Source organism: Dendrobium catenatum, unplaced genomic scaffold (genome assembly GCF_001605985.2).
Source record: "Dendrobium catenatum unplaced genomic scaffold, ASM160598v2 fragScaff_scaffold_1427, whole genome shotgun sequence".
NCBI classification, from domain to species: domain Eukaryota; kingdom Viridiplantae; phylum Streptophyta; class Magnoliopsida; order Asparagales; family Orchidaceae; genus Dendrobium; species Dendrobium catenatum.
Genome location: NW_021319889.1, coordinates 347,084 through 370,893, shown reverse-complemented (window position 1 = coordinate 370,893; position 23,810 = coordinate 347,084). Strand labels below are relative to the sequence as shown.

The following is a 23,810-nucleotide window of genomic DNA, read 5'->3' as shown; positions in this document are numbered from 1 at the left end:
ATTCTTAAGCATTGATAGTGAATCTTATATGTAAAGTCTTTAGAAATAGGATTTGCTAATACAAATCTTTAATGAGATGAACAAAGTTATATAAATACACATAAAATCACATATCATAAATTATTAATTTTTGACAATCATTCTTTATTTGACATGAAAATTGAAAACATTAAAAAAAAAAATCAATGTAAATGATAATTCAATAGCTTTATAGTAGAAAGACTAACTAAAACTATTGAAAAATCACACATGCAGAAATCTCTATCATATTAGGCTTATACTTCGTTTGAGACAACTTTCTTACTGCTTTATAAAACAGTTTTATAGTTAAAATTTTTCAAATTCAAATTATTTTTGTAATGATAAACTAATTCATAAAGCAGTAAGAAAGCTATAACCAACAAAGCATTAAATCAAGCCTCAAATTTGAATAAGATGATAATCTCTCTGAAAAACTTTAAGATTCCATTTGGTACAACTCTTTTATTGTTTTCTAAAATAATTTTTAATAAAAAAAATTTTGAAAGCAGCAAAAAAATAATGACCAAATTTCGTTAGAGGAAAACTTTCTTACTGTATTTTAAAATAGCTTTTTAGTACAAAAAACTCTTGAATAAAAAAATTTTATATTAGAAAACTGTTTTAAAAAGCAATAAAAAAGTTGTCTCAAACAAAGCCTAAAACTCTTAACTTTATCAAAAAAATTACTCCCAAAAATAAAAGACAGCAGATCTAACAAAAACTTTGTTAGTATAAACAAATGTTCCTCAAGTACAAGTCTAAGATCCCTATTTGTAATGACAAAATTACTCAGATTTTCCTATTCATTGGGATACAATCCATAAAAATCTCACATGAAAACATAAATCCCACAACCCCAATAGTCACTGAAGAAGCCACAGAAAGCTCAGTAAATCACAACAAAAGGCCATTGTGGGCAGGATATAGTAAATCACAGACTGTCACAGTGCTGGAATATATTGTTGTAGGATCTTAGGCTCTCAAATCATGATCAAATAGCAACGCTTACTTTTGTATCGTCTACGTAAATACCTATGATGCAATGACACTTCTCCACAAAGAGGTGTGCAGTGTCCAACACGACACGCTAAGTCGGCCCAGACCCGTGTCATGTCGTATCCGTGTCGCTATGTCCGTGTCCGTACATCATCATAAGGTAATACATTTAGAGGGTTTTGAACTTTGAGATTACCAACCATTCCAAGCTTTAGCTGATCTCAAAACATATATTTTCCTGCATCAAACTCATCATTTGTTAAGTTATAACAAGCAATATGTATAGTAAAGCATTCAGGCCAAGTTGGCCGAGATCAAATTAAGTTAGCTCGATCTACTAGCCCTCAACTTTAAAGAAACTCACCAGTCTACGAGTGACCTTGCATCAAGAAGGCAACTACAATCTAAGACTTGTCCTAAATAACTAAGTAGGGCAAATAAAGTGTGCCGTAATTCGTCTCTAGAGACTACCAGTATGCTGAAAACTAAAACTTTAAAGCTACATAGCTTTTCTATTTTTCTCTTATTTTTTATATAAGTTATCTATATAATCAACTCTATAACACTCAAACTCCAACTCAAATCTAGAAATAGAAGGTCAAAGCATGAGCTTAATTTATGCAGTTTTATATACTTAGACTTCATTTGAGACGGCTTTTTTAATGTTTCTTTAGTTAAAAAATTAAAAATTTTATACTAAAAAGTTATTTTAAAGAGTAGTAAGAAAGCCGTCCCAAACGAAACTTTAAGACCATCTTATAGAAATTTCATCGCTTAGTGCTCTACAATTATTTCTCTTCATATATTTCCTGCTTTCTATTTTGCTTAATATTCTGACGACCGTTTGATGTAATTCACAGACATTTTTTGAATTTAATACAATATGTCTGAAAAACTCTACGAAGCCAATTCAAACCATTGAAATAGATAAGAATACTTTGCAATATCAAAAGTTAACTGGGATCCGTTAAGAGCATTAGTTATTGCCTTGTTGACAATCAGATAGAAAATTCTCCATAAGAAATGCAAGAAAAAAGTCATATACAAGAGAAACAAAGTTCAGAAGATTAGGATGGACAGCACAAAATTAATCAATGCAGTCTTTTCTAATGAGAATTCATACCATTAACTCACTGACATATATTTTGTGAGCTGTAGCTGCTCAATTTCAAAAGTTTTCTTTTAATGCACTGCAAAACAAAAGATCTTTACAAGAATGATTTTGATGATCCTTTAATCTTATCTGAACCATCCAAAATTTTCAGTTTATCAAATCATGGCATAACTGGGTACTGCTGTAATGCAATCATGAGAACAGTAAAAGAAACCGTAAAATGAAGAAAATCAAAACTTGAATGTGAATTACTGTCAATAATTCAAACCATTTCTTTGTCTTTTCCAGATGATAGTCTAACATCAAAAGTTGAGAAGATTGACAATTAGTAATTATTGAAGCAAAATAAGAGAACTCAACAAAAAAACAATACATGAACCGTTTTAGATGAACACGCTCCGCTAACTATGCAGAGATTAAATTCGTATATAACAGAAAGCTTCAAAGAAGAAATGTAGTATACTCTTACGGGTCGATCGAAAAAAAGAAGACCAGTTCCCCTCAAAAGATCGAAAGGAAAATTAAGAAAGTTCACCGATGGGTCGATAGCGAAATCGAGGAAAGGCTGAAGAGGAGTGTGATTATTCTCTAGGGCTTCCGTTGCCGGCAAACACGAACGAAGATGAAGTCGAAGAATAAAAAAAAAAAACTTATTGATTCGTGAAATCGAGGAGAGGCTGCGGGAGGTTGATCTAGGGCTTCCGTCGCTTGGAACAGAAGGGAAAATTTTGTGAAGACGGCAAAAAAATTTGGACCATTTCTCGATTTATGCGTGTCATCCTTGCGCAGGGGCCATGCTAATCTTCTCTGTATCGTTCCAATTTTATCGGATGTTTCCGAAGAGACAACGGAGTTAGCAGGCGAAGGTTTAAACAGTAAAGCATTTGAAAACTACAGCCAATGTGGGACTATGCGGAGGTCTTATTACGCAAAGTTTTTACACTATCTGTAGGAAAACACTAACAAATAAATAATTATAATAACAATTTTAACATTAGCTCTTAACTACATGTATATAAGAAAAAAATTGCCGAACATAAATATCCTAATAATGATTTATATTTGGTATTCATTTATAAAAAATATGAAAAAAAATTGCTCAAAATTTTCAAGAGTTAATGTATTTCTTTTGAATGGAATTTAATTTTGCTCTGTATGCCTTTATTTAAAACATTTTGTAAAATGATATACGACTTGATGGAAGAGTAAAGAATTTTTTTAGTTTGCCCTACAAATGAAGAGATAATGATTCTAAGATCAAGTGTAGTATCTGTTCTTATCAGTTTAATCTTTACTGTTGTTGATCCCAAAAAAAAAAATTTATGAAGATTTATTTTGTTAAGAGTAGGAATATCATAGATGTTCCTAATGTCATAACATTTTGTTTTAAGGAGATTGTGAAGCTTTATGGCGTGTCAAATGAGAGATTATTTTGTGCAGAGACCAGACGCAGGACATTATTTGGAGATCAACCAGAATGCGCCATGTTAGCGGTACCGAGCCGCGGTACCGATCATAGAGTAACGTGATACATTCTGATTAGTCTCCGAACAGCATTCAGCATCCGCACTGAATAATTAATCGTGTAAAAATAGGTACATATATTTCATAATGTATAAATTGTTTTATTGAATACAAATCAAATTCAAAAGAAATTTTTTTTTTTTTTGCACGATATGATGCATTTCAAATACAAGCATTTTAGAAATCTGGCGAGCGATGGCAATGGTAATTGGTGGGCAATCTGCTATGGCGACGGGTCGCGGTCAATCGACAGCATTGTGTGAGCGGGCAATGGCAGGTGACAACACTATTTGTGAAAGATTATGCAAAATTTCAAAAATCGTCCAAATTATACAATTTGGAAATATTTCAAAATAAAAATAGCAAGCTGTTTGTTTTTTCAAAGTTTGAGAAAATTTTTGCTTGTATACAGATCAACCTCTTCTTATCTTAGTGGTTTACTTGGAAATAAGAAATCTGGCATAACACTCTCTTCTCTTATCACATTCAGTGGAAGTTGCTCTTGGGGGATTCAATATAGTTTTTTACATTTCACAAGGACAATTTTGCTTCCCTTGGGGAATACTAGCAGTTATGCCATGGAAGGAGCTTAAGCTTGTAGAATCTCATTCCTTTGAGAATATCAGTCTACAAAATGGCTAAATCTTTGCTTGGCCTCCTCCATGTTTGCACCGCTTCTTTGAATTGTTTGTCATTTTGTACCAGGAAATCATCAAGTCACTTCCTTAATATTCTGAAACTTTCATATTACAGGTAAACTAAGCATGCAATGGTCCACCTGCTGGCAAGTGATTATCATTTTTGAGAGAACCCATGACTTAATAGGATGAAGCAAGCACATTGATGACTCAAGTCGAGATCACCTGCAACTTTGCTTCAAACAAATCTAAGCTGAATGGCCCAGCGTCCCTTTTATTCAAATAAATCTAAGAAATATAATCATTATTAATGAACTAATGCAAAAACAAATAAAAAATATCTTCATTGAAACTTTAACTTTGCAACTAAATTCTAATACAAAGAAAAACCATTAGAAATCACTTCAATGAAGCTTTCCTTTTTGTGATCGAACCCAAAAGCATGCACAAACAAATTTAATATATGAAATTAAGAATGTTGTGTTGGGTATGACTGAACAAGATATGGAGACATTATCATCAACTGCCACTAAGTCAAGATATAAATCTTCAATACAAAAGCAGTATTTAAATTTGTAGGATATGTCTTTTTCTCCTCCAAGAATAGAATTACCATTCTCTTCTTAAATTTTATTTTACAATAGAACTTCTGCAAGCTACTCACCTTCATCAATGTCTCTTCCTAGATATCCTTCATTTTCTTCCCCCCAACTCAGTATATTCTTGCTGAATTGATCAAAATGGAGATTAGTCAGATCCACCAGCAACTTTTGTGAAGGATCTTATACAAACCGTGCTCTCCTTTAGAAATTCCCACAACCTCATCAACCAGGTTTCCAAGACAGTAACTCACAGGTTCCGAGCAAGGAGAAATGACAGGTAAAAATTGAAACTTTCATCAATATTCCCACAAGTAAAGACTCATAACTGATCTCTAGCAAGTCGATGCCACGAGAGTTCCTATAGGTAGCACATTGAAACAAGATTTAGTTGTTAAAGCTTGGGAAAACGAAAACAGGACATTGACTTTCTCTGTGAAGAAAGAAAATCAAAAAAAGCAAAAGCAGGAAAAGCGTCATGATGAAGGAAGCAACATTGGCCCAATTAACAATCACAGCTACAACTAAACTGCTATAAACACTGTATCCCAACCCATTACACCTTAAAAGGAAGATTTGTGGAAAAAAACATTGATCAGGGAATCTTTCCATCCGTTGTGGGAACTTCAAATACAAAGAACTAACACAGTACTGTCGTCATCATAGATATTACCATTGATGCACCTGCATCAAAGTAAAGAACTCAACCACTCAAATATCTAACCATCCACTTATGGTCAATGTTAAATGTTATGTGAACTCCATTGACCATAAACGTTGCCTGAGGGCAGCCACGAAACAAAATTAAAATAATAATTTCCTCTAAAAATGAAAGAAATGATAATGAATCCCAAAAATTAAACTGGGCCATTGGGAAAAAATCATAAACTAATCTCAATGTATGGTAAAATATTCAGAAATTCAGGTTCTAGCCAAGTTGGCCCAGATCAAATTAAGGTAGCTCGATCTACTAGGCCTCAGCTTTAAAGGAACTCACCAGTCTACAAGTGACCTCGCATCAAGAAGACAACTACAATCTAAAACTTGTCCTAAATAACTAAGTAGGACAAAAACAAATACAATTTATGAAGTCTTCTCTAGAGACTACTCCAAGTCGGCGATTTCCATCATATGGGCAGCTATGTGAAGAAATCCCATGCATTAGTATTCTTATTTTTGCTATAAGAATGAAACAAGTAGAGTGAGGGGTAGCAAATACAAAATAATATCACCAAGATGGTATCTAAAAATCACTCCACCTCCAGCAATGTTAGCACTAACCATCCCATAACTAATAACTTCAATAATGTCAAAAGTAGGCTTTAACAAGTAAATTGCATTTTCCTTAAGAGTATGCTGAAAACTAAAGTTTTGTTTGAGAGGGCTTTTTGGTTGCGTCTTAAAGGAGCTTTCTAGCAACAAAAAAGACGTCCCAAATGAAGCCTAAAACATTTAAAGCTACATAGCTTTTGTATTTTTCTCTTATATTTTATATAAGTTATAAATAGAATGTCAAAGCATGAGCTTAGTTTATGCAGTTTTATATACTTAAAATCATCTTATAGAAATTTCATAGCTTCTTGCTGTAGAATTATTTCTCTTCATATATTTCCTGCTTTCTTTTTTATGGTCCTTTAATCTTATCTGAATCATAAAAAAATTTTCAGTTTATCAAATCATGGCAAAACTGGGTACTGCTGTAATGCAATCATGAGAACAGTAAAAGAAACTGTAAAATGAAAAAATCAAAACTGGAATATGAATTACTGTCAATAATTCAAACCAGTTCTTTGTCTTATCTAGATGATATTCTAACATCAAAAGTTCAGCAGATTGGCAATAAGTAATTATTCAAGGAAAATAAGAGTTCTCAACAACAACAACAAAAAACATGAACAGTTTGAGAAGAACACGCTCTGCTAACTATGCAGAGAATAAATTCGTATATACAAAAAAAATCGTATATAACAGAAAGCTTCAAAGAAGAAATGGCGTATACTCTGACGGGTCGATCGAAAAAAAGAAGATCACTTCCCCTCAAAAGATCGAAAAGAAAATCACGAAAACTCACCGACGGGTCGATCGCGAAATTGAGGAAAGGCTGAAGAGAACTGTGATTAGGGCTTCCGTTGCTGGCAAACACAAAGGAAGATAAAGTCCAAAAAAAAAAACTTTTTGATTCACAAAATGGAGGAGAGGCTGCCGGAGGATTTCTCATTGAGATCTAGGGCTGCCGTCGCTTGGGAAATCAGGAGAAATTTGTGAAAACGGCAAAAAAATTTAGACCATTTCTCGATTTATGCGTGTCATCCTTGCGCAGGGGCCATGCTAATCTTCTCTGTATCGTTCCAATTTTATCGGATGTCTCCGAAGAGACAAATAAGGTCAGCAGGCGAAGGTTTAAGAAGTAAGGAATGTTACGCTACCAAATCAATGTGGGACTAATGACTATTAAGAGTATATTGAAATTTGAGGTTGTGCATCTATAATAATTTATCTATGATATGATAGCAAACAAAGTTGCATATGACTGTATTTTGATAAATCTTAGCCATTTCTTAAAAAGGAATAAACAAATATAATAAATTCAAATGATTAACAGTATGAACTTTTAACTATTAAGATTGAACCATAATTATAACATTATGAACATTTAACTATTAAGATGGTGTCTACTTGATCTAATGACTTCATGATTCCATCTCATCGTTATAGCTTCCTAGGTGGTCATCAATCCTATAAGTGATCTTCTACAATCACATAATTTTGGAATTAATACTAAAAAAATTTCTCAAATGATTGTTTTGAGATCTAACAAAGTGCATACTTTTTTATAAAGCTTAAACTTAGACATAATTCTTCAAATCTCAAAACACATAAAATATTAAAAAAAATGTAAAAAGGTGATTATGAGATCATCAAAATTCTATTGTCAACACTCTTATAGTCAAGATGAAGTTGTTCGATGAAATAAATACAATAATATTAAATAGGTCTAAAACAAGCACTCAAAAAAATAATTAGAAACTCCTCGATTTTATGGAATTTGAACATTTTGTGCCCCCGCCCCCCTACTCATCCAATATCAACCACAAATTTCATTCATCATGTTAACATCAATTATCAACTAGCATCGATGTTCATCGGCTACAAATTCTAATGGTAGTCTTCACTATTTCTAGATTTCCTTCCTTCTAGAAGAATGATTGGTTTGATCATTGATTATTGTTCGGCTTTCAAATTCCTGATTGGTCCTTGTTCAACATCATCTAATAATCGATGATTGATATTTGTCGACCACCTCTACATAACATATTCAAATCACTCAATCTCTGATTCTATCAAAAGAATGATCGATCATACCACTAAATGTCAGCCAACTTCAAACTTGCATAGTCAAACATTATCTAACATCCTTTTTTGCAATTGCCCAGTCTCACGATCTCCCCTCCTATCAAGAGAAAAGCCGATAGATCTAATGTCGCCCAACTTTGAATATAACCAGTTGATTGTTGTTCATACCTATGAATGATCTATGTCTAAAATCTGTAAGCCGCTACTACACCCACCTTCCTAATCACCCATTCTCCTCTCACCATGTTAAACAATTATTATTACTAAAATTCAAACAATATTCGCATGACTTCTACCGATGATCGATGCCGACATGTGTAATAGACCTCCAATATTTTCTATCAATCTTCTTCCAATGCCTACTAATAAGCAACTTCTAACACCCATCAATCATCGACTTCCAAAACGAATATTCGCCATCACTTAGCTTGTTAAAACTATAAACAATTCATCAACCACCACAAAATTTCTAGTACAAAATGATATCAAATATCATATATATATATATACTGAATTTATTATTATTATCATTATTATTATATAATGCCTGTTTATCTTTTATATCCATTTCGCATTGATAATAATAATAAAAATTGGTTCAAAATTGTATTCACAACGATTTTTATTTGTTAATATGCAAGTAAATAATTAAATTTAAATATAAAGCATATAAATGATAAAATTTTGACCGTTATGAATAAAAACCCCTTCCTCATTTCTGAAAATAGAAGCCTGATATACTGAATCCTAAATTTCAAAATAAGATTTGATCAAATGGGTTGAAATTTATATTTCAATATCTAAATGTTCATCCTTAAACATTTCATAGCAAGAAAAAATCCCATCTAAGTAAATTTTTATTATTAAAATAACTTTATTTGTTAAATATTTATTATTAACAAGAAAAGAACCCAACAAACAGCATAGCATACGTGGAATGTGGGACCCATGCATTCCACTCATCAACACCCCCATTGGAATGAATTTTTCATCTAATAAGCAAATGAGGCAAACTTCTAAAGTCTTATTGGGACGGCTTTTTTACCATTGCTTAAAATAATTTTTTAGTACAAAATTAAAAATTTTTACTAAAAAAATTGCTTTAAAAAGTAATAAGAAAATCATCCCAAATGAAACCTTATTCATAACTCTTTTATGGATCCATAAAGAGATTATTATCAAATTTCAACCAAAAACAACAGTGCACATCTAAATAAAACAATTTTGAAATCAAACAACACAATATGCAACCAAAATGTAGATCACTGTGATGTGGATGACACAAAAGCTTCATTTGTTTTAATGGCAACCCTAACCAAGCCATGGAAATCTGCACGAAGAAGACTAGCCGAAGCTCATAGTCATGAGTTTTGGACCGTTATCAGGCATTCCCATTCCAGCAGCAAGCTCAGCATCAAGTTGCCTGTGCGGTGAAGGTCCATTTATTTGCTTCATTCTGCAATTTTCACAACATATTTCCAAAGATAAACGCGATCAGATAGTCTGATATTCTATTTGCAGAAGAAATCATTTTTCATTTTGATGATGAGAAAAAACCATATGCTTGAGCAGTAAGAATCTATTTAAACAAAGAATATGGTAAGTTTTAAAGTTTAGTTCACAAAATGCAAAACAAGTTCATGAGCACACATTAAGATTAGAGTGCATTAAGCAAAGATAAAAATGGCTAGTCCAAGCATTTGCTTGAATCAAATATTCAATTGTTATCAATTTAGGTCATCTCCAACCGAACTCAAAACGCTTGAATGGCGTCGCTTGTAAGCTCCAGCCGAACGATAAAACTTCCGTTATTTGGTTGCGGATGAACAGTGGGACGCCAATATTGGTGTTGCACTGTTCATCTTCGCTATTTTTCTGTCTCTACAGAACTTGCCAAAGAAACGCGCGAAAGAAGAGAAAGACTGTTACCTTCGCAAAAAGGGGAAAAATGGAGTTCGGTTGGAGATGAATCGCGGCATTTTTTAGTTTCACGGCATTTTGGAGTGAAAAATGAGATTTTTGGTTGGAGATGCCCTTAACCAAATGTTGACCTTTGTGTGGAACTCAAATAAGGCCGGTACAGTCAAAATGATTAAGACTTCATTTAGGACGGCTTTCTTAATGCTTCATAAGGCAGCTTTCTAGTACAAAATTTTTAAATTTTGTACTAGAAAGCTGCTTTATGAAGCAGTAAGAACGCCGCCACAAACGAAGCCTTAAGCTTGATGCAAATATATATGCTACTTTGGGTTAAAAAACGTATTACTTGATTCTATAGTTCAGCTCATCATCATCAGAACAGGAGGATCCGCAGAAAATTACAGGACTTATCTAGTCTAAATTTACCTACTTGCACTAACAACTTTAACAGGCCTTCTGCTAGCCTTAGTGCATGTACCGTTTTGATTAGATGCCTACTGTATTTCAAAGATTTAGGCGTTTGTTAATTGTTAGGTTCTTCAGGCTTCTTAATAACCTCAAGTTAAATTAACCTTGATTTCCCAACCAAATGCTATTATCTGCAATTTCGTAAGCCCGGTTGAGACAAGTGTGACTTTTCTTCGCTTAAGGGGAAAAATTCAGATAATGTAAGTGTGAATTTTTCATTGCATGTTGCTCTGCAGTCAAGTCTTCTCCCCGCTACTACAATCTCTCTTCTTCTCCGCTTAGGTCTTACTAGTTGCTTGTCCTCATCTGCAATCTACCACAAGGGTTTGGAGTTGGATTTTCCTTTCAGTATATCTTTTGAAACTGCCTTCTTCACTGCCGTTGTTTCCCTCATAAGGCCTACTTCTCATGACGACCTCCTCGTCAATGACCATTTTACTGGCCAGAGATTCCCTATGCTTCATCTTTCTCTGTAACTACCATGCTTCGCTTCTTATCACAACTGAAGCTTTTCTTATTTCTAAATTATAATGTTTTAATAGTTTTTGTAACTAATTTTTCAATACATGAATCATTTTTTGCACAGCCAACTGTAATCATGGTTATTTTATTAACTAGGGCTGCTTGTAAATCCTCTTGCTCGTGTTAAATGGCATGATGAACAATGGATAAAAAAGTCAGATTTAAGTTTCATTTGGAATGGCTTTTTTGCTACTTCTTAAAGTAGCTTTTTAATACAAAAATTAAATTTTTTTGTACTAAAAAGCTACTTTAAGAAGCAAGAAGAAAGCCGCCACAAATAAAGCCTTAATATCAATTGAAACAACCATTTTCAACAACTAATAGGACTGACCAAATCTTGTCACAATATATATATATATGACAAGATCCTTCACCCAATTCTATCAAGTGATCTACAATCATTCTCCTTGGAATACTGATCAATTAGAAACAAGCATTTTCAAGCTCATAGCTCTCACAATGTTAGCTGTCTGTTATTTCAAGAGAAAATAGGACTGTGAATGTCAATATCTTGTTGTGATGATCATGATGAAAAATAGAGTTGCATAAGTTTGCATGAGCAATAATGTGCAAGTACATTAATAAATGCATTCTTTATTATTTGAGTAGGCAACTAATGTGTAATGTATTGCTTCAGTTTATTTATTTATTTTTGAACGAAATAGTTGGTATAATTGAGTTTTGTACGAATCCACATAACATTTAATTAATTGACTTAGTCAGATGCTAAAGATGATGAAAGAGAAAACATTGAATTGGGAGGAAATACTAAAGAACTCTGACTTTTTAATCCATCCTCAAATGCATGAAAAACAATTGTGAATCCATTTTATATAGGATTTGCTAGACTTAGACTTCGTTTGGGATGGCTTTATTCTTGCTTATTAAAGCAGCTTTAATACAAAAATTAAATTTTTTGTACTTAAAAACTGTTTTAAGAAGAAGCAAAAAAACCGTCGCAAACGAATCCTTAAACTAGATTTTTTGGAGATTAAAACACAACTAAAAAAAAAGTACTTAGGAAGTTGTACCAACAGTAAAAGAGAAGCAGCTGGGGATTACAATGTGCTATATATGCCATTAGCTAACTGATAATGTATTGAATGAACAATAATGCCGTAATTTTTTCTTTATTGCAATGTACCTAAGTTATATATAAAATTTGGAACTAATAGCAAATGAAAGTGACATTTTTGGGTTAATGCATTTAGGATAGGCAGAGTTGGCACCACTCCATGATAAACCTTTTTCACTCTTCGAGGAGTACAAGGCATTATCCAAAGAAGAACAAAAATAACCAATCCTACCAAATCATAGAATACTATGAAACTTAAAATATATGATAGCATTGATAGCATTATGTGCAAGTTGAATGTTAAATTGAGTACTTATGACCTTGTTTTTTTTTTTTCGATTCACTCATTACAAGAATCTATAAATATTTATTATGTCATATGTCTATCCCTTAATCAGCTAAATTTGAATATGAAATCCATAAGGTAAGATCATATATTTGTCATGATACGAGAAATAGAATCAACAATAGTCATAAAAAGCACAAAGCATGCTTGAGAGATCACAACAAATTCGAACCAAACATACTCAATCCTAGGATCAATCTAGCCTAATGAAAGAACCTCAAAAACAATTTGGATTGGTTCACAAATAAGCCCCAAAATCCAAAATGACTTGAATCAACTGAGCATGTTCAACAGGAACTCTCAATCTATTTTGCCCAACTAGGCCTAAATCCATTTATATATGTAAGTCTAAATAGTTATTCATCATGATTTCAACCCTCATGACAATATATGCTTTCATGAAAAAATCTCTAATGGATGATTGTGCACACCCATATTGCATGTACACTCTTTTCGGGTGACAAAGACAATAATGTACAAGTTTTTACATTGAAATTTGAACTAATTTAGCTTAAATTTACCACATTGAACTGGGACTATTAAATTGATCCAAACCAAAAGGATAATTAGCTTGGTCATATCAGGATGTGCCAATGAGCTATTGAGCTTTTATAATTTAATTTGGATCAGACAAAGTTCGTTCCATCAACAAATGAACCTAATATACGTACTAAAAAACATACCTATGACCTATCTCAACCTTTTACTTATGCCTTAATAGTTGATAATGTCAGAGGATTATAACTCCAAGTTAAGTCATCTCTCATCTTCTTAACTATATCATAACAGTCTCTTGAAATAAATGCCTTCATAAAGGCTATAACTAGAACTTCCATGTTTCACCATCTGTAAAATAACTTTCTCAGAAAACATGCATAAAACCGATTAAAGAAGTGATGGAGCTAGAGTTACCGTTTCTTATGGCGCTTTGAACGATAGTGCTCCTCCCTCACCTCATCATTAGCGAAGTGCCGGCTGTAATAAAAACAATAACAAAAACTTAAGACTTTTTGAGAAAACGAAACTGACAGGATCTAGAACCCCAACTGAATATCTTTCATCAACTTACTCGCAATGTAAACAGTAAAATTGACCCATCCCGGGTAGATCCTCATCCAAGGGCAAGGGCTTCGTCTCTTCACTTTCAACTAGCTTCTTCAGCTCGTCAAACACCATATCGTCGCGTGGTTACAGGAACTCGAAGTTAAAGGGAAAAAAAAAACAACAAGCTATGAAAGAAAATGGCAATGATATTTCACGAAAACATATTTTGAGGCGATGCGAACCATTGAGCTCGCTTTTGAAGACCTTAATGAGAAATAACAACTGAATCTTTCATTGTTGGTCATCAATAAGTGAAAAAAAAAAAAGTCAGGAGAAATAGCCAGGGAAAGGAAAAGCGAATAGAAGAAGGATATCCTTGAGGAGGAAATTGGAGCGGCGTGCGCTCTTGTGTGAGAACCTCCGCTTCTTCACCTTCCTGTGTGGGCACTTCCCTCCCATCTCGAGCTTTCTCGCTGACCGGCTCGCGCGGCACTTTGGTTACGAGCAGCGGCGAAGCAACTAATCAAACCCTAGAGGCCTTTGATGCTTTGCATTGTTAAAAATTAATTCGCCTAAATTATATTAATGATGAATATTTAAATATTAATCAAGGCTTAATTATGATTTTAAAAGAAAAGTTAATAGCTGCTTAATTGTAGTGACTATTAATTAATTATTAATTTATGATTTTAAAAAGAAAAGTTAATAGCTATTAATGCATATTTCAATATTAATTAAGGCTTAATTATGATTTTAAAATATCACTATTTGCCATTGTCTATTTTTCTATTGATAATAATAGTATAAATGTTCTTTTTATTTCTGAATTATTTCAAGCAATATGACCAACAAAAATTTCTCACTATTGGATTCTTGATGTTGATGGATTAGAAAGGTACCTCAACTCTTTGATCATATTATTCATTAGCAAGTGTCTCCACTACATCATTAAGATTTCGTTTGTGACATTTTTTTACTATTTTTTTTAGTACAAAAATTTTTTTAATTAAAATTTTTTTATTAAAAAACTATTTTATAAAACAATTAAAAAATTGTCACAAATGAAGCCCAAATCACAATCGGTTGCTCCTTGTTAGAAATCATGGATGGCTTTGGCCTAAGCGTGCCAATTAACTTGGGGATAGTCAAAGCGAACTTGTTAGGTAAACTATGGAGTTAGAGTTCTTGTCGCTGTCTAGGACACCTCTAGTTATTTTGTGTTTGCCACTCTTTTGGTCTTCTTTTGTGATGGCTTTCTTATTGCTTGATAAGCAACTTTTTAGTACAAAAATTAAAAAATTTTAACTAAAAAGCAACTTTAAGAAGCAGAAAGAAAGCCATTCTAAACAAAATCTTAAACTTCTCCTTAGTCATCCTTATTGCCCAATCCTTGCTCATTTTAGATGAATGATTGCAGATGCATTAGGAAGTTGCTTTCTACATCTGCTTTCGAAAAATTCGAAAAAGTTATTTTCTTCACAACAACTTTACATCTACTCTTACAAAAAACTGCATTCATCCCAAACAGATCTTAAACATCATGATTTATATTAAATTATGACCCTAGAATAGTTAGATTATAAATTAATTCTATAATTTTTTTAATCATCAACATTAGCTCATCATACAATTGACACATGAGATCAACATATAGACATTATCATTCCAAAAGGAGACAGAAAGCTAGCTCCAAAATTTTTACTAAAAAACATTTTAAAATGAGCTCCCTCAAAATTTTCACAATTTTTATTCTTTTTAAATCTTGAAAAAAGTAAAGTCATCCAACAATTCAATTTAATGCATAATTACTTAATTTAGTTTATATATCATTTTTTATTTTTTTATATTATTAACATAAAATTAATTTAAAATTATTTCTCTTAATTATAATAAGATTTAATAAATTTTATGTTTAACCATTAATATTCAAAAGATAAAGAAAAAGGAGACCAATCATCTTTAAAACCTAATATAACTTGAGAGCACGATTTTAAAATATTTTTAAAATCTATTTAATGTATTGAGTATAATTTAAATACTACATTCTTTTTTCCCTCAATTTATAAGGAAATCAATTTTAAATTTAATTTCTCCTAATTAATGAATATTCAAACTAATACTAAACAAATACTTTCAATTTATTAATCTAAATTTAAATATTGCAAATTTTATGATGATTCTTAAATATTATAACATTAATTAAAATATATAAGTTATTATCTAAAATCAATTTTAACATTTAATTTATTAATATATTCTTAAATATTAGACTCAAAGATTAAAAATTGATCAAAAATGACATTGAGATAGCTTATAATCAAAACTTTAAACTAATCTTAAGCCAAAATCTTTTGGACTCGTCATAAAATCACTAATTTTCTTTCAAATAAATGCTTAATAAACAAGCTTGATTATGTTAATTAAGTTGAATCTAAATCCTACCCTTAATTGACACCACTAGCTCCATATCAACTAATCTAGCTATATACTATAACTTCTACTATTTTATCATGCATATCTAAGACTTCCTTTGAGACGGCTTTCTTATTACTTCTTAAAATAATTTTTTAGTACAAAAATTTTAATTTTTATACTAAAAAGCTATTTTAAGAAGCCGTAAGAAAGCCGTCCCTAACGAAACCTAAATTTTCAAAATCTATTTAAAATTACCTTATTTTTAATCAACATAACCCCAATCAATTTAAATATAAATAGTCCTGAATATCATTAGCCTGATTATGATTATATAAAATTTCTAGCTATAAATGTTCGATTTCTTATCTAAATATTTAAAAAAAAAATAAAAAAAATCTTAGCAACCCCATCAAGTAAAACATGTGATAACTAATGCTTAGTTCGGGACAGCTTTCTCGCCAATTCACTTTTAAAATGAAACCACAATTTATATTTAGTCACTATATTTTTGGATTAATTATTCTATGCGGACATCAAACGGCATACGGAGACCAACCAGAATGCGCTACATCAGCCCTTGCTCGATACCACGGCTCGGTACTGCTCGGTACCATAGCTCGGTGTTGCTGACATGGCACATTCTGGTTGATGCATCTGTCCTCCGCACATAATAATTTCATATATTTTTGTTGCTTTCAAAAAAAAATTTGAGCTATGAAACAACTTTCTACAACTTCCAAAAAAGTTAATTTCTCCCCAACAACCTTGAAAAATTTTAGCCATCCCAAACAAATCCTAACCAAATGGTTTTCAACTGACCACTGAGCCAAAACAAATGAACTCCACATGAAAGCACAAAAATTATATATGTCAATATTATCTCAGCCAATATGAGACCAATTTCATGAGTCCTCCATTTACTTCAATTGAATGTTGAATATAATGTAGACATTTGACTAGCATAATAAGAAATTTAGCTCAAAAACTTTCCTAGCAACTTACATAAGGGAGCAGCAAACACGGATCCAAAACTGTAAGCCCAGAATTAGAAGAAAATACAGACCCAGGTTTTCAATTTGCTTCAGTGGCTTCTTCAGCAGTTGACAGCTTATCTTCTCCATGGCAACCTTGGCTTTCCTCCTTGCCTTTTTCTGCATCAGGGAAGAACAGAAGAAGAATACAAAGTAATTAACAGAACAATGTGCTAAAAGACAATGGAGATGTGTCTACTAAGAGAAATTATTCGGAGCGAAGATCGGATGCAGAACGCCGTCCGGATACCAAACAGAATGTGCCGCTTCAGCAATACCGAGCCGCGGTACCAAGCAAGAGGTGATGTGGCTCATTCTGAATGATCTCTAAACGGCGTTCAGCGTCCGCACAAACAAATATAATGCAAACAGAGTTCAGATGTTGAGCGAAGCAGCACCTCTGTACAACTAATTTCAACGGGGACATGCGAGAGATATTCATGTATATGTTCAGTAGAAATGTAGTTCAAATTGATTTCAGATATTTCAGAAATGTCGATGCAGGATACCTAAAAGGACGATATGTGTTTTGGATTTTGGGCTTAGGTTAAATGTGATTGCTATAAAATACAAATTCCTTCTGGAAGTGTAATTTTTCTTTTATACAAACTACCTTCACTTAATCAGTTGCATAACTGCATCCTATGTGCAAGTCAAAGGTATATTCTAAAACAAATTGAAGCTGATTACAAAACCATAGCTATATTCTATTAGACAGGTCCATTGGACTGATCCAGATGGTCCACACGGGACCGGCCCAGGCGCTAACAGAGGGTGGAACCCTCCGACTCTTGTACGCCGGATCTGACACCCAAGCAACACAGAGCTGTTTAGGAAGGTTTTTTTAGGGAGTTAGGAGGGAAATTTGAATGTAGGGACTGTTTAGAGATTTCCTTTTGGATTGTATGCATTAATAGTTTGTTTTCCTAGGGTTAGGGCATCTTGAATTTGGCTGAAATTTGAGATCTCTTAGGTATAAGTTTTCGGCTTTAGCAGCGTCTAGAGATTTGGGAGAGATCGATTCTCCTCTCGAATAGAGGTCAATTGTATCTTGTTATTTTCTTATGTAGTTTGTTTTCTTGCAATAAAATTACTGGTTTTCCATTATAATTGTGGAGATTTCTCACCATTTTTACTCTCTTGATAGGATTTAATTGAAATCTTCAAGTGTTTTCTATCATATTCATGTGGCTTATCCCCGCATTCTCACCAAATTATGCCAGCATCATTACTTCATGGTAAACTCCTAACTAGAAGTTAGAAACCAATTTGTTCTAATAAAATTGCCAGCCCAAGAATCAGAACAAAACAAGAAAAGCCAAACATATCATATAGCCGTTTTACATCCAGCATATCAGCAAACAGTTGAAGAAAGAAGACTAATCTCATCTGAATAGAGTATTCAAAAGAACCTCACCTTAGAGATACCCTATTAAACAAATAAATTATAAAATAAAACTAAAGTAAAGAAAATGAAAATAATCGTCCTTAACAAAACAATGCATAATAATGGAACTTTCTGTAAAAAGCAGACAATTTTCATTTTTTTTTTTTAGCAAACGTACCATATTCACTGAATATAACACCTCCAGAACACAAGCCCTCTTCAATTTTAACTAATCTGAGAGTCATCCTTGGGCCAATCTCCTGAAGTTTGACAGCACTCTTCATAGAAGCACGGTTCTCTTTACCAATATCAGTTATCAAACTAACAGTTGCTGATTCTTCATCTGCTTCACTCTCTGATCCAAAGCCAGCTCTTAGAATAAGAAAATAAAACAGTGATGTCATTAAAACACACCATAGGCAGTGAAGAAATCCAAAAACATCTACAATTAACTGTAAATTTATATTTTGATTTCCAACATTTTATTGAAAGCAATTTAAGAAGTTGGGTATAAGACATTATCAAAAGGTTCATACAAGCTGGACTCCGAATGCCGATCAATCTATATCATCCCTGAATTTTCTCACTCCTACCGAAAGCAATTACTAATTTTTTTCCATAGAATATTGTGGATAAAATGTCCAAAGTGAGTATTATACAAACATAATCAATTTAAATGAAAAAATTTAATGCAAACACCAGAAGGCCCAGAACAACAATGGAGCCCAGAATTTGCTGCTAAAGCATCACTAAGCTCCTTGCATTTTTGCATCAATTATCTTTTAGAAATGAATTTAACCACAAAACACTGGTTGAAACAAAAAAAAAGACATTTTTTAGTCCAACAAACGTAAAGCCAATGAACTTGACCGAATAATAGAATTAGCAAAACCTTAAAAGCAAAAGAAATAGCTTTTATACATATATAATGCTAAAGTTTTGTGAGATTTCGGAGTTCCAAGATATATAATCTTACTTCGTAACAAAGTCGCTCACATCTTTCAAATTCCTCAAATCTGGCACATTGTGGTTTTGCACGAATTTCCTAATTCTTCGTGAAACGCCAATAGGTTGTAGTCTGATGGAATAATGCCTAAAATCAATAAGTTTTGTTTCGGTGTTGTAATTTAACAGCACAATCCTTTGGCAGGATGAAAGCTTGACCTGGACGAGAAAATAACAGTATCAGCATTGAGGAACTTGACACATCTGGATCAAACAAAATAACATGGCAAGATTTTAGAATAGAGTGTTGATGAACTGACAGTATTAACATCAATGGCTGGAAATATATTCTGAAACATGATAGTTGTGAGTTTCAAGTGTTGACCTCCACTCCCAAAGCCAGAAAGAACAATCTTATAGAATGTTTAAGAAATGTTTGATTAGGACAACATAGTCAAAATAAATCCAACTCAAAGATGATAGAACTTAGAAGGAGAAAAAAAAAAGTGAAGCACAAAGAATGGACCAAAAAATAAGCAAGCAGACTCACTAGAGGAGGATTATTAAAAATTCCTTGAGGACACCTTGGCCGTGCTTGCGCACGAACCACATCAGCAACCAAAGCATATTCCTGTATTTCAAAGGTCAGAGTTGGGCCTTGAGGTGTCCTTGCAACCCGCAAATGAGGCACACTTTTGGGCTTTGACAACATTAAAAAATGAGTGACGCCCATAGGCCCCGCAACATTCAAAAAGTCCTTCAAATTATTCCTTCTCTTTTCCTGCATAAGTAAAAGATAAAATATTAATAAATTCCTCCTGAATTTGGCAAGTTTACAGCTAAACAAAAAGCATAAATAACTAACTAAAAAATAAATGGATATGGATTAAACCATTCAATAGAAGAAACATATGCCTTCAATAACAGAAATGTTGTTCATCAGACGGTACAAAAGTTGAAGAGTGAGATTGGATTGTTCCAAAAAGGTTGAAATGGACAGAAGCATGATAAAACCGCTAAGTTCTGGCAAGTATTGGCAAAACTGCTATGAAAAGAGGTAAACAATAATTGGTTTATTAAGGCTTTTAAAAGATATAGCATGAAATGAATGCATAGGCATAAGAAGAAACAAATGTCAATGCATTACTTTCTAGCAGTCCTCTTGGATGTTAAATCACTAGCGAGGCAAAAAAAAGTACCATAATATATGACAATTAAATATGGAACTTTGTTTGTTTAAACCAGGCTCATTTGGTTGCTTGGCATTAAAAATATGTCTAAAAAAAATTTGTAATCATCTCCATATTAAACATGTTAATTGATGTAACCCTACAACGATACAAACAATAAACTTGGCTTAATTAGATGTAGAGCAATTAAATTTATTAAAATTATTATTTTTTACTTACGTGGATTATAAACATGGGAAAACATTAAGGATTTAATATAATAAAAATCCAGGGGCGAAAAGGATTTTTTACTCTCCTATAAGTTTTTTTATTTTTTTTTTATTTTTTTAGGGGGGTGGCAATTGCCACACCTAGGTTACATGGGGTTCCGCCCCTGAACAAATCTGGTATACCAACAAAAATGCAATTGCCGAGCAAACTAAACAGCCATGCTAATAGTTTTAGACTTTTAGTGTAAAAGGACAAATATGCTTATAACTAATATAAAAAGTGATATTTGATATTCATCATCGATGCAAACCTAAAATATAACTATTTTAATTTGATGTAGAAAAGCATGATATTTTATACCAATTATGTTTAAGATCATATTCATATTTAAAAACCCAGGAGGGAACTTAAGAATTTAATATATAGATTCCGTATATACAAAGAGAACCTTAGCCCCCAAGCCAACTAAATGCTTGTGCGAACATTTCAAGTATGAAAAAATAACCAATTTGAACTTCGTGCATTTTGTATACAGAACAAAATCCAACTAAACAACCTAAAATTTTTGTAGTGTGGGAATCTACTAGAACTACAAAGGGACTTCCGAGGGCATTACAAGTATTAGATGGACAACAACAAAAAAGTAAAAATTATAAATTTTAAAAACATGAACGTAAATTAAAGTAGTTTCATTGAAAAATGTAAGGTAATGTTTTCTAGGAAAACTAAGGCTAACTTCAATCAATAAAACCATACATATGATTCTTTCTTATTTCATATAGCTTCTTGTTTGTTATAATTTATCCAAGCGAACAAATGCAAAAAAGATCCACACTAGATGGCCACTTTTGAAGAAACTAATAATAAAAACATAAACAATTTTAAAAAGGAAGAAAACAAGATGCAAAGAGATATGTGCAAAGGCCAATACTCCAGTTGTTTAGTAAATTTCCATTGCCACTCTTAGATATTTCTAAAAAGGTTCTTTTAGAGAACATGAATCAATGTGCCATTGGAGGTTCATTTAGATTTGCGCTTAATTTCATCAAGAATCATTTGGAAACACACTAAAATGAAGACAAAATTGGTAGAGAGATAAGAAAAAAAAGTAAATGATGTAAATCTTTTTATTTTTATTGCGAGTTTTGATAAAGAAAAGAAAACTATTCATTGGAATTTTAAAGAAAAGAACCACAAAGAATTATTATAGTCAGTTTGACATATATAGATGTAGAATGCTGGAAGCAATCCAAAGTCCCATGAGCTTATTCAGAGAAAGAGTAGATGCAGGAGATTGCATTTTAGGAAGAGCTATATAAGAAAGTGGCCCAATAGCAAGAGAACACCTTTACTAGGAGATTTTATAGAAGAAATTGATAGAACTGTCAAAAAATGAGAATTTGCATTGCTAATTACAAAGTCAATTAACTATGAGAATTTGCATTGCTAGTAGAGTAGAGGAAGAAGATGGCAAAGGGTTCAACATCAACATCAACTCAACAGATAGGTAGAAGAAATGCAATTAGGAGGATAGTCAGATCAAAGAATAATGTTTAGTTTACATTTTCTCTAACTCATTGTCATGATGTACTTTGCTGTGAGTTGGAACTTCATTAATAATGCTTTATATTTATTGCATCATTTTTAATAATGAAATTGGAAATATCCTTGCGTACCTTTTCTAAAAATATTACTAGAATAAGATTTTGTGCAGTGAAGCAGTGTTTTCAAGGCAATTGAATCCTCCTAAGATTGTTGACCACCCTTATAGATCGTTGGTTGAAGTCCATCTTCACCAACATGATCTATTTTAAAGGTATCTCACTAGATCATCCCTCGAACCATTGGTTCAAGACCTACTCAACAGCTATAGCATTAGTAAATGGGAGGTTGAATTGATTGCACTAAGGCACAACTAGATCCCTATCAAGTCATAAACTAGGAACACACAAGTTGAGTCGGTATCAAGAAGATCCAAGATACGAGCCTACCAAGGGAGTTGAATTTTAGCTTTGGACTATACATATTGTATGAAGATATTGGGATGATATACTAACAGAACATAAATAGCAAAAATTCCAAGCAATTCCACTCCATGTCTGCGCCTTCCCCAAAGCAAGTCCTTTCCACCCAAAATTGAAAATATTCCAAACATAATATATAACATAACATCACAGGAACAGTGCTTACAAGAAAATTTTGAGTACCTTCAATTTAAGCGCGGTGTGCGGAAGCATGGTTTTGCGGAGATCGAGCTCCAGCTGCTTCAAAGAGCCCGGCACCTTCCCTCTCGAGAATACGAAGCTCTTAGGGATCTTCTCGCCAGTCAAATGGTCAACGCTTGGCTGTTTCTTCACAACTGGCGTCTCCAGCATCTTTTTCTTCTTCTTTAAACGCATTGTTTTGGAAAAATAAACAAGTGAGCAACTCAGCTTGGAAAACCAGAAGATGAACCAGACAGGATGAGAGGTAGGGAACTCACATTACGAAAGCGAGCCATCCTTTAAGAGCTGATTGGCAAAAGGATTTATGTTAAATCCTGCCAAACGGGATTTGATCGCCCCGTAAATCTCACTGTCGAATAAATCCTCCGTTTCCCTCTTTTAGCCTTACTAAATCCTGCAGTTCGGCGAATTTACGGGATTTGGCCGAAGAAGCGCGCGAAAGGGAGAAAGTTATCTTCACAGCGAGCTCCCGTCGTTGCTTACGATCAAAATGTCGTCACTTCCGATCCGACAGGAAGGGACCGTCGTCGAAGGAGCGAATTCGAACAGCAACGAAGGAGCCGAAGAAGCCACTCGTCCAATCTCTACACCTCCTGTGAAGCAACGAAGCCGAACAGCAACGACCAAAAGGAAACCCTAGACGCCTCTAACTTAATTACTATAATTTAAAAATTAAAAGTTAGTAAATTAAATAAATAATTAATAGTATAGTTAGAAACTAATTATCTAATTTATATTAATTAAGTAGTTCGTAATATAATTAGTAATTAAAAATTAATAAAATTA

The 23,810-nt window shown here is 32.9% G+C and overlaps 2 protein-coding genes, 2 long non-coding RNA genes and 2 other non-coding genes across 7 annotated transcripts; all 6 read right to left on the bottom strand.

Moving 5' to 3' along the window:
• Positions 1 to 733: 733 nt before the first annotated feature.
• On the bottom strand, positions 734 to 2,971 carry LOC110111133. Its single transcript, XR_003702744.1, has 2 exons — positions 2,141 to 2,971; positions 734 to 1,255 (listed from the first exon to the last, which is right to left on the bottom strand). It is a non-coding gene; the product is annotated as an uncharacterized LOC110111133 (long non-coding RNA).
• On the bottom strand, positions 2,875 to 2,977 carry LOC114580957. The gene has a single exon (XR_003702746.1). It is a non-coding gene; the product is annotated as a U6 spliceosomal RNA (small nuclear RNA).
• Positions 2,978 to 4,624: 1,647 nt separating this feature from the next.
• Positions 4,625 to 7,268, bottom strand: LOC110111132. Its single transcript, XR_002304832.2, has 2 exons — positions 6,964 to 7,268; positions 4,625 to 5,253 (listed from the first exon to the last, which is right to left on the bottom strand). It is a non-coding gene; the product is annotated as an uncharacterized LOC110111132 (long non-coding RNA).
• Positions 7,167 to 7,269, bottom strand: LOC114580956. Its single transcript, XR_003702745.1, has one exon. It is a non-coding gene; the product is annotated as a U6 spliceosomal RNA (small nuclear RNA).
• A 2,101-nt stretch (positions 7,270 to 9,370) lies between these two features.
• Positions 9,371 to 14,170, bottom strand: LOC110111101 (zinc finger C2H2 protein ECU02_0310). Its single transcript, XM_020842817.2, has 4 exons — positions 13,996 to 14,170; positions 13,647 to 13,761; positions 13,490 to 13,552; positions 9,371 to 9,702 (listed from the first exon to the last, which is right to left on the bottom strand). The coding sequence occupies exons 1-4, from the start codon at positions 14,078 to 14,080 to the stop codon at positions 9,591 to 9,593; spliced, it is 375 nt and encodes a 124-aa protein (XP_020698476.1). The 5' UTR covers positions 14,081 to 14,170; the 3' UTR covers positions 9,371 to 9,590.
• Positions 14,171 to 16,932: 2,762 nt separating this feature from the next.
• On the bottom strand, positions 16,933 to 23,578 carry LOC110111093 (peter Pan-like protein). 2 transcript variants are annotated; one of them, XM_020842805.2, is made up of 7 exons: positions 23,282 to 23,578; positions 23,007 to 23,186; positions 19,950 to 20,180; positions 19,720 to 19,812; positions 19,431 to 19,618; positions 18,633 to 18,826; positions 16,933 to 17,187 (listed from the first exon to the last, which is right to left on the bottom strand). In XM_020842805.2, the coding sequence occupies exons 1-7, from the start codon at positions 23,297 to 23,299 to the stop codon at positions 17,108 to 17,110; spliced, it is 984 nt and encodes a 327-aa protein (XP_020698464.2). In that variant the 5' UTR covers positions 23,300 to 23,578; the 3' UTR covers positions 16,933 to 17,107. The 2 variants fall into 2 exon arrangements, with proteins under 2 accessions (XP_020698464.2, XP_020698465.2); XM_020842806.2 differs by having other exon boundaries at positions 23,007 to 23,183.
• Between the last annotated feature and the right edge of the window lie 232 nt (positions 23,579 to 23,810).

Coding starts and splice junctions, on each gene's coding strand:
- LOC110111101 (XM_020842817.2), bottom strand. CDS start 14,080: ATGGGAGGGAAGTGCCCACACAGGAAGGTGAAGAAGCGGAGGTTCTCA. Junction 13,762..13,995: donor CTCCAATTTCCTCCTCAAGG/ATATCCTTCTTC, acceptor TCCTGTAACCAC/GCGACGATATGGTGTTTGAC. Junction 13,553..13,646: donor TTTTACTGTTTACATTGCGA/GTAAGTTGATGA, acceptor TTTTTATTACAG/CCGGCACTTCGCTAATGATG.
- LOC110111093 (XM_020842805.2), bottom strand. Junction 18,827..19,430: donor GTGAGCGACTTTGTTACGAA/GTAAGATTATAT, acceptor TCTTATTCTAAG/AGCTGGCTTTGGATCAGAGA. Junction 17,188..18,632: donor TGTTATATTCAGTGAATATG/GTACGTTTGCTA, acceptor TCCCTGATGCAG/AAAAAGGCAAGGAGGAAAGC.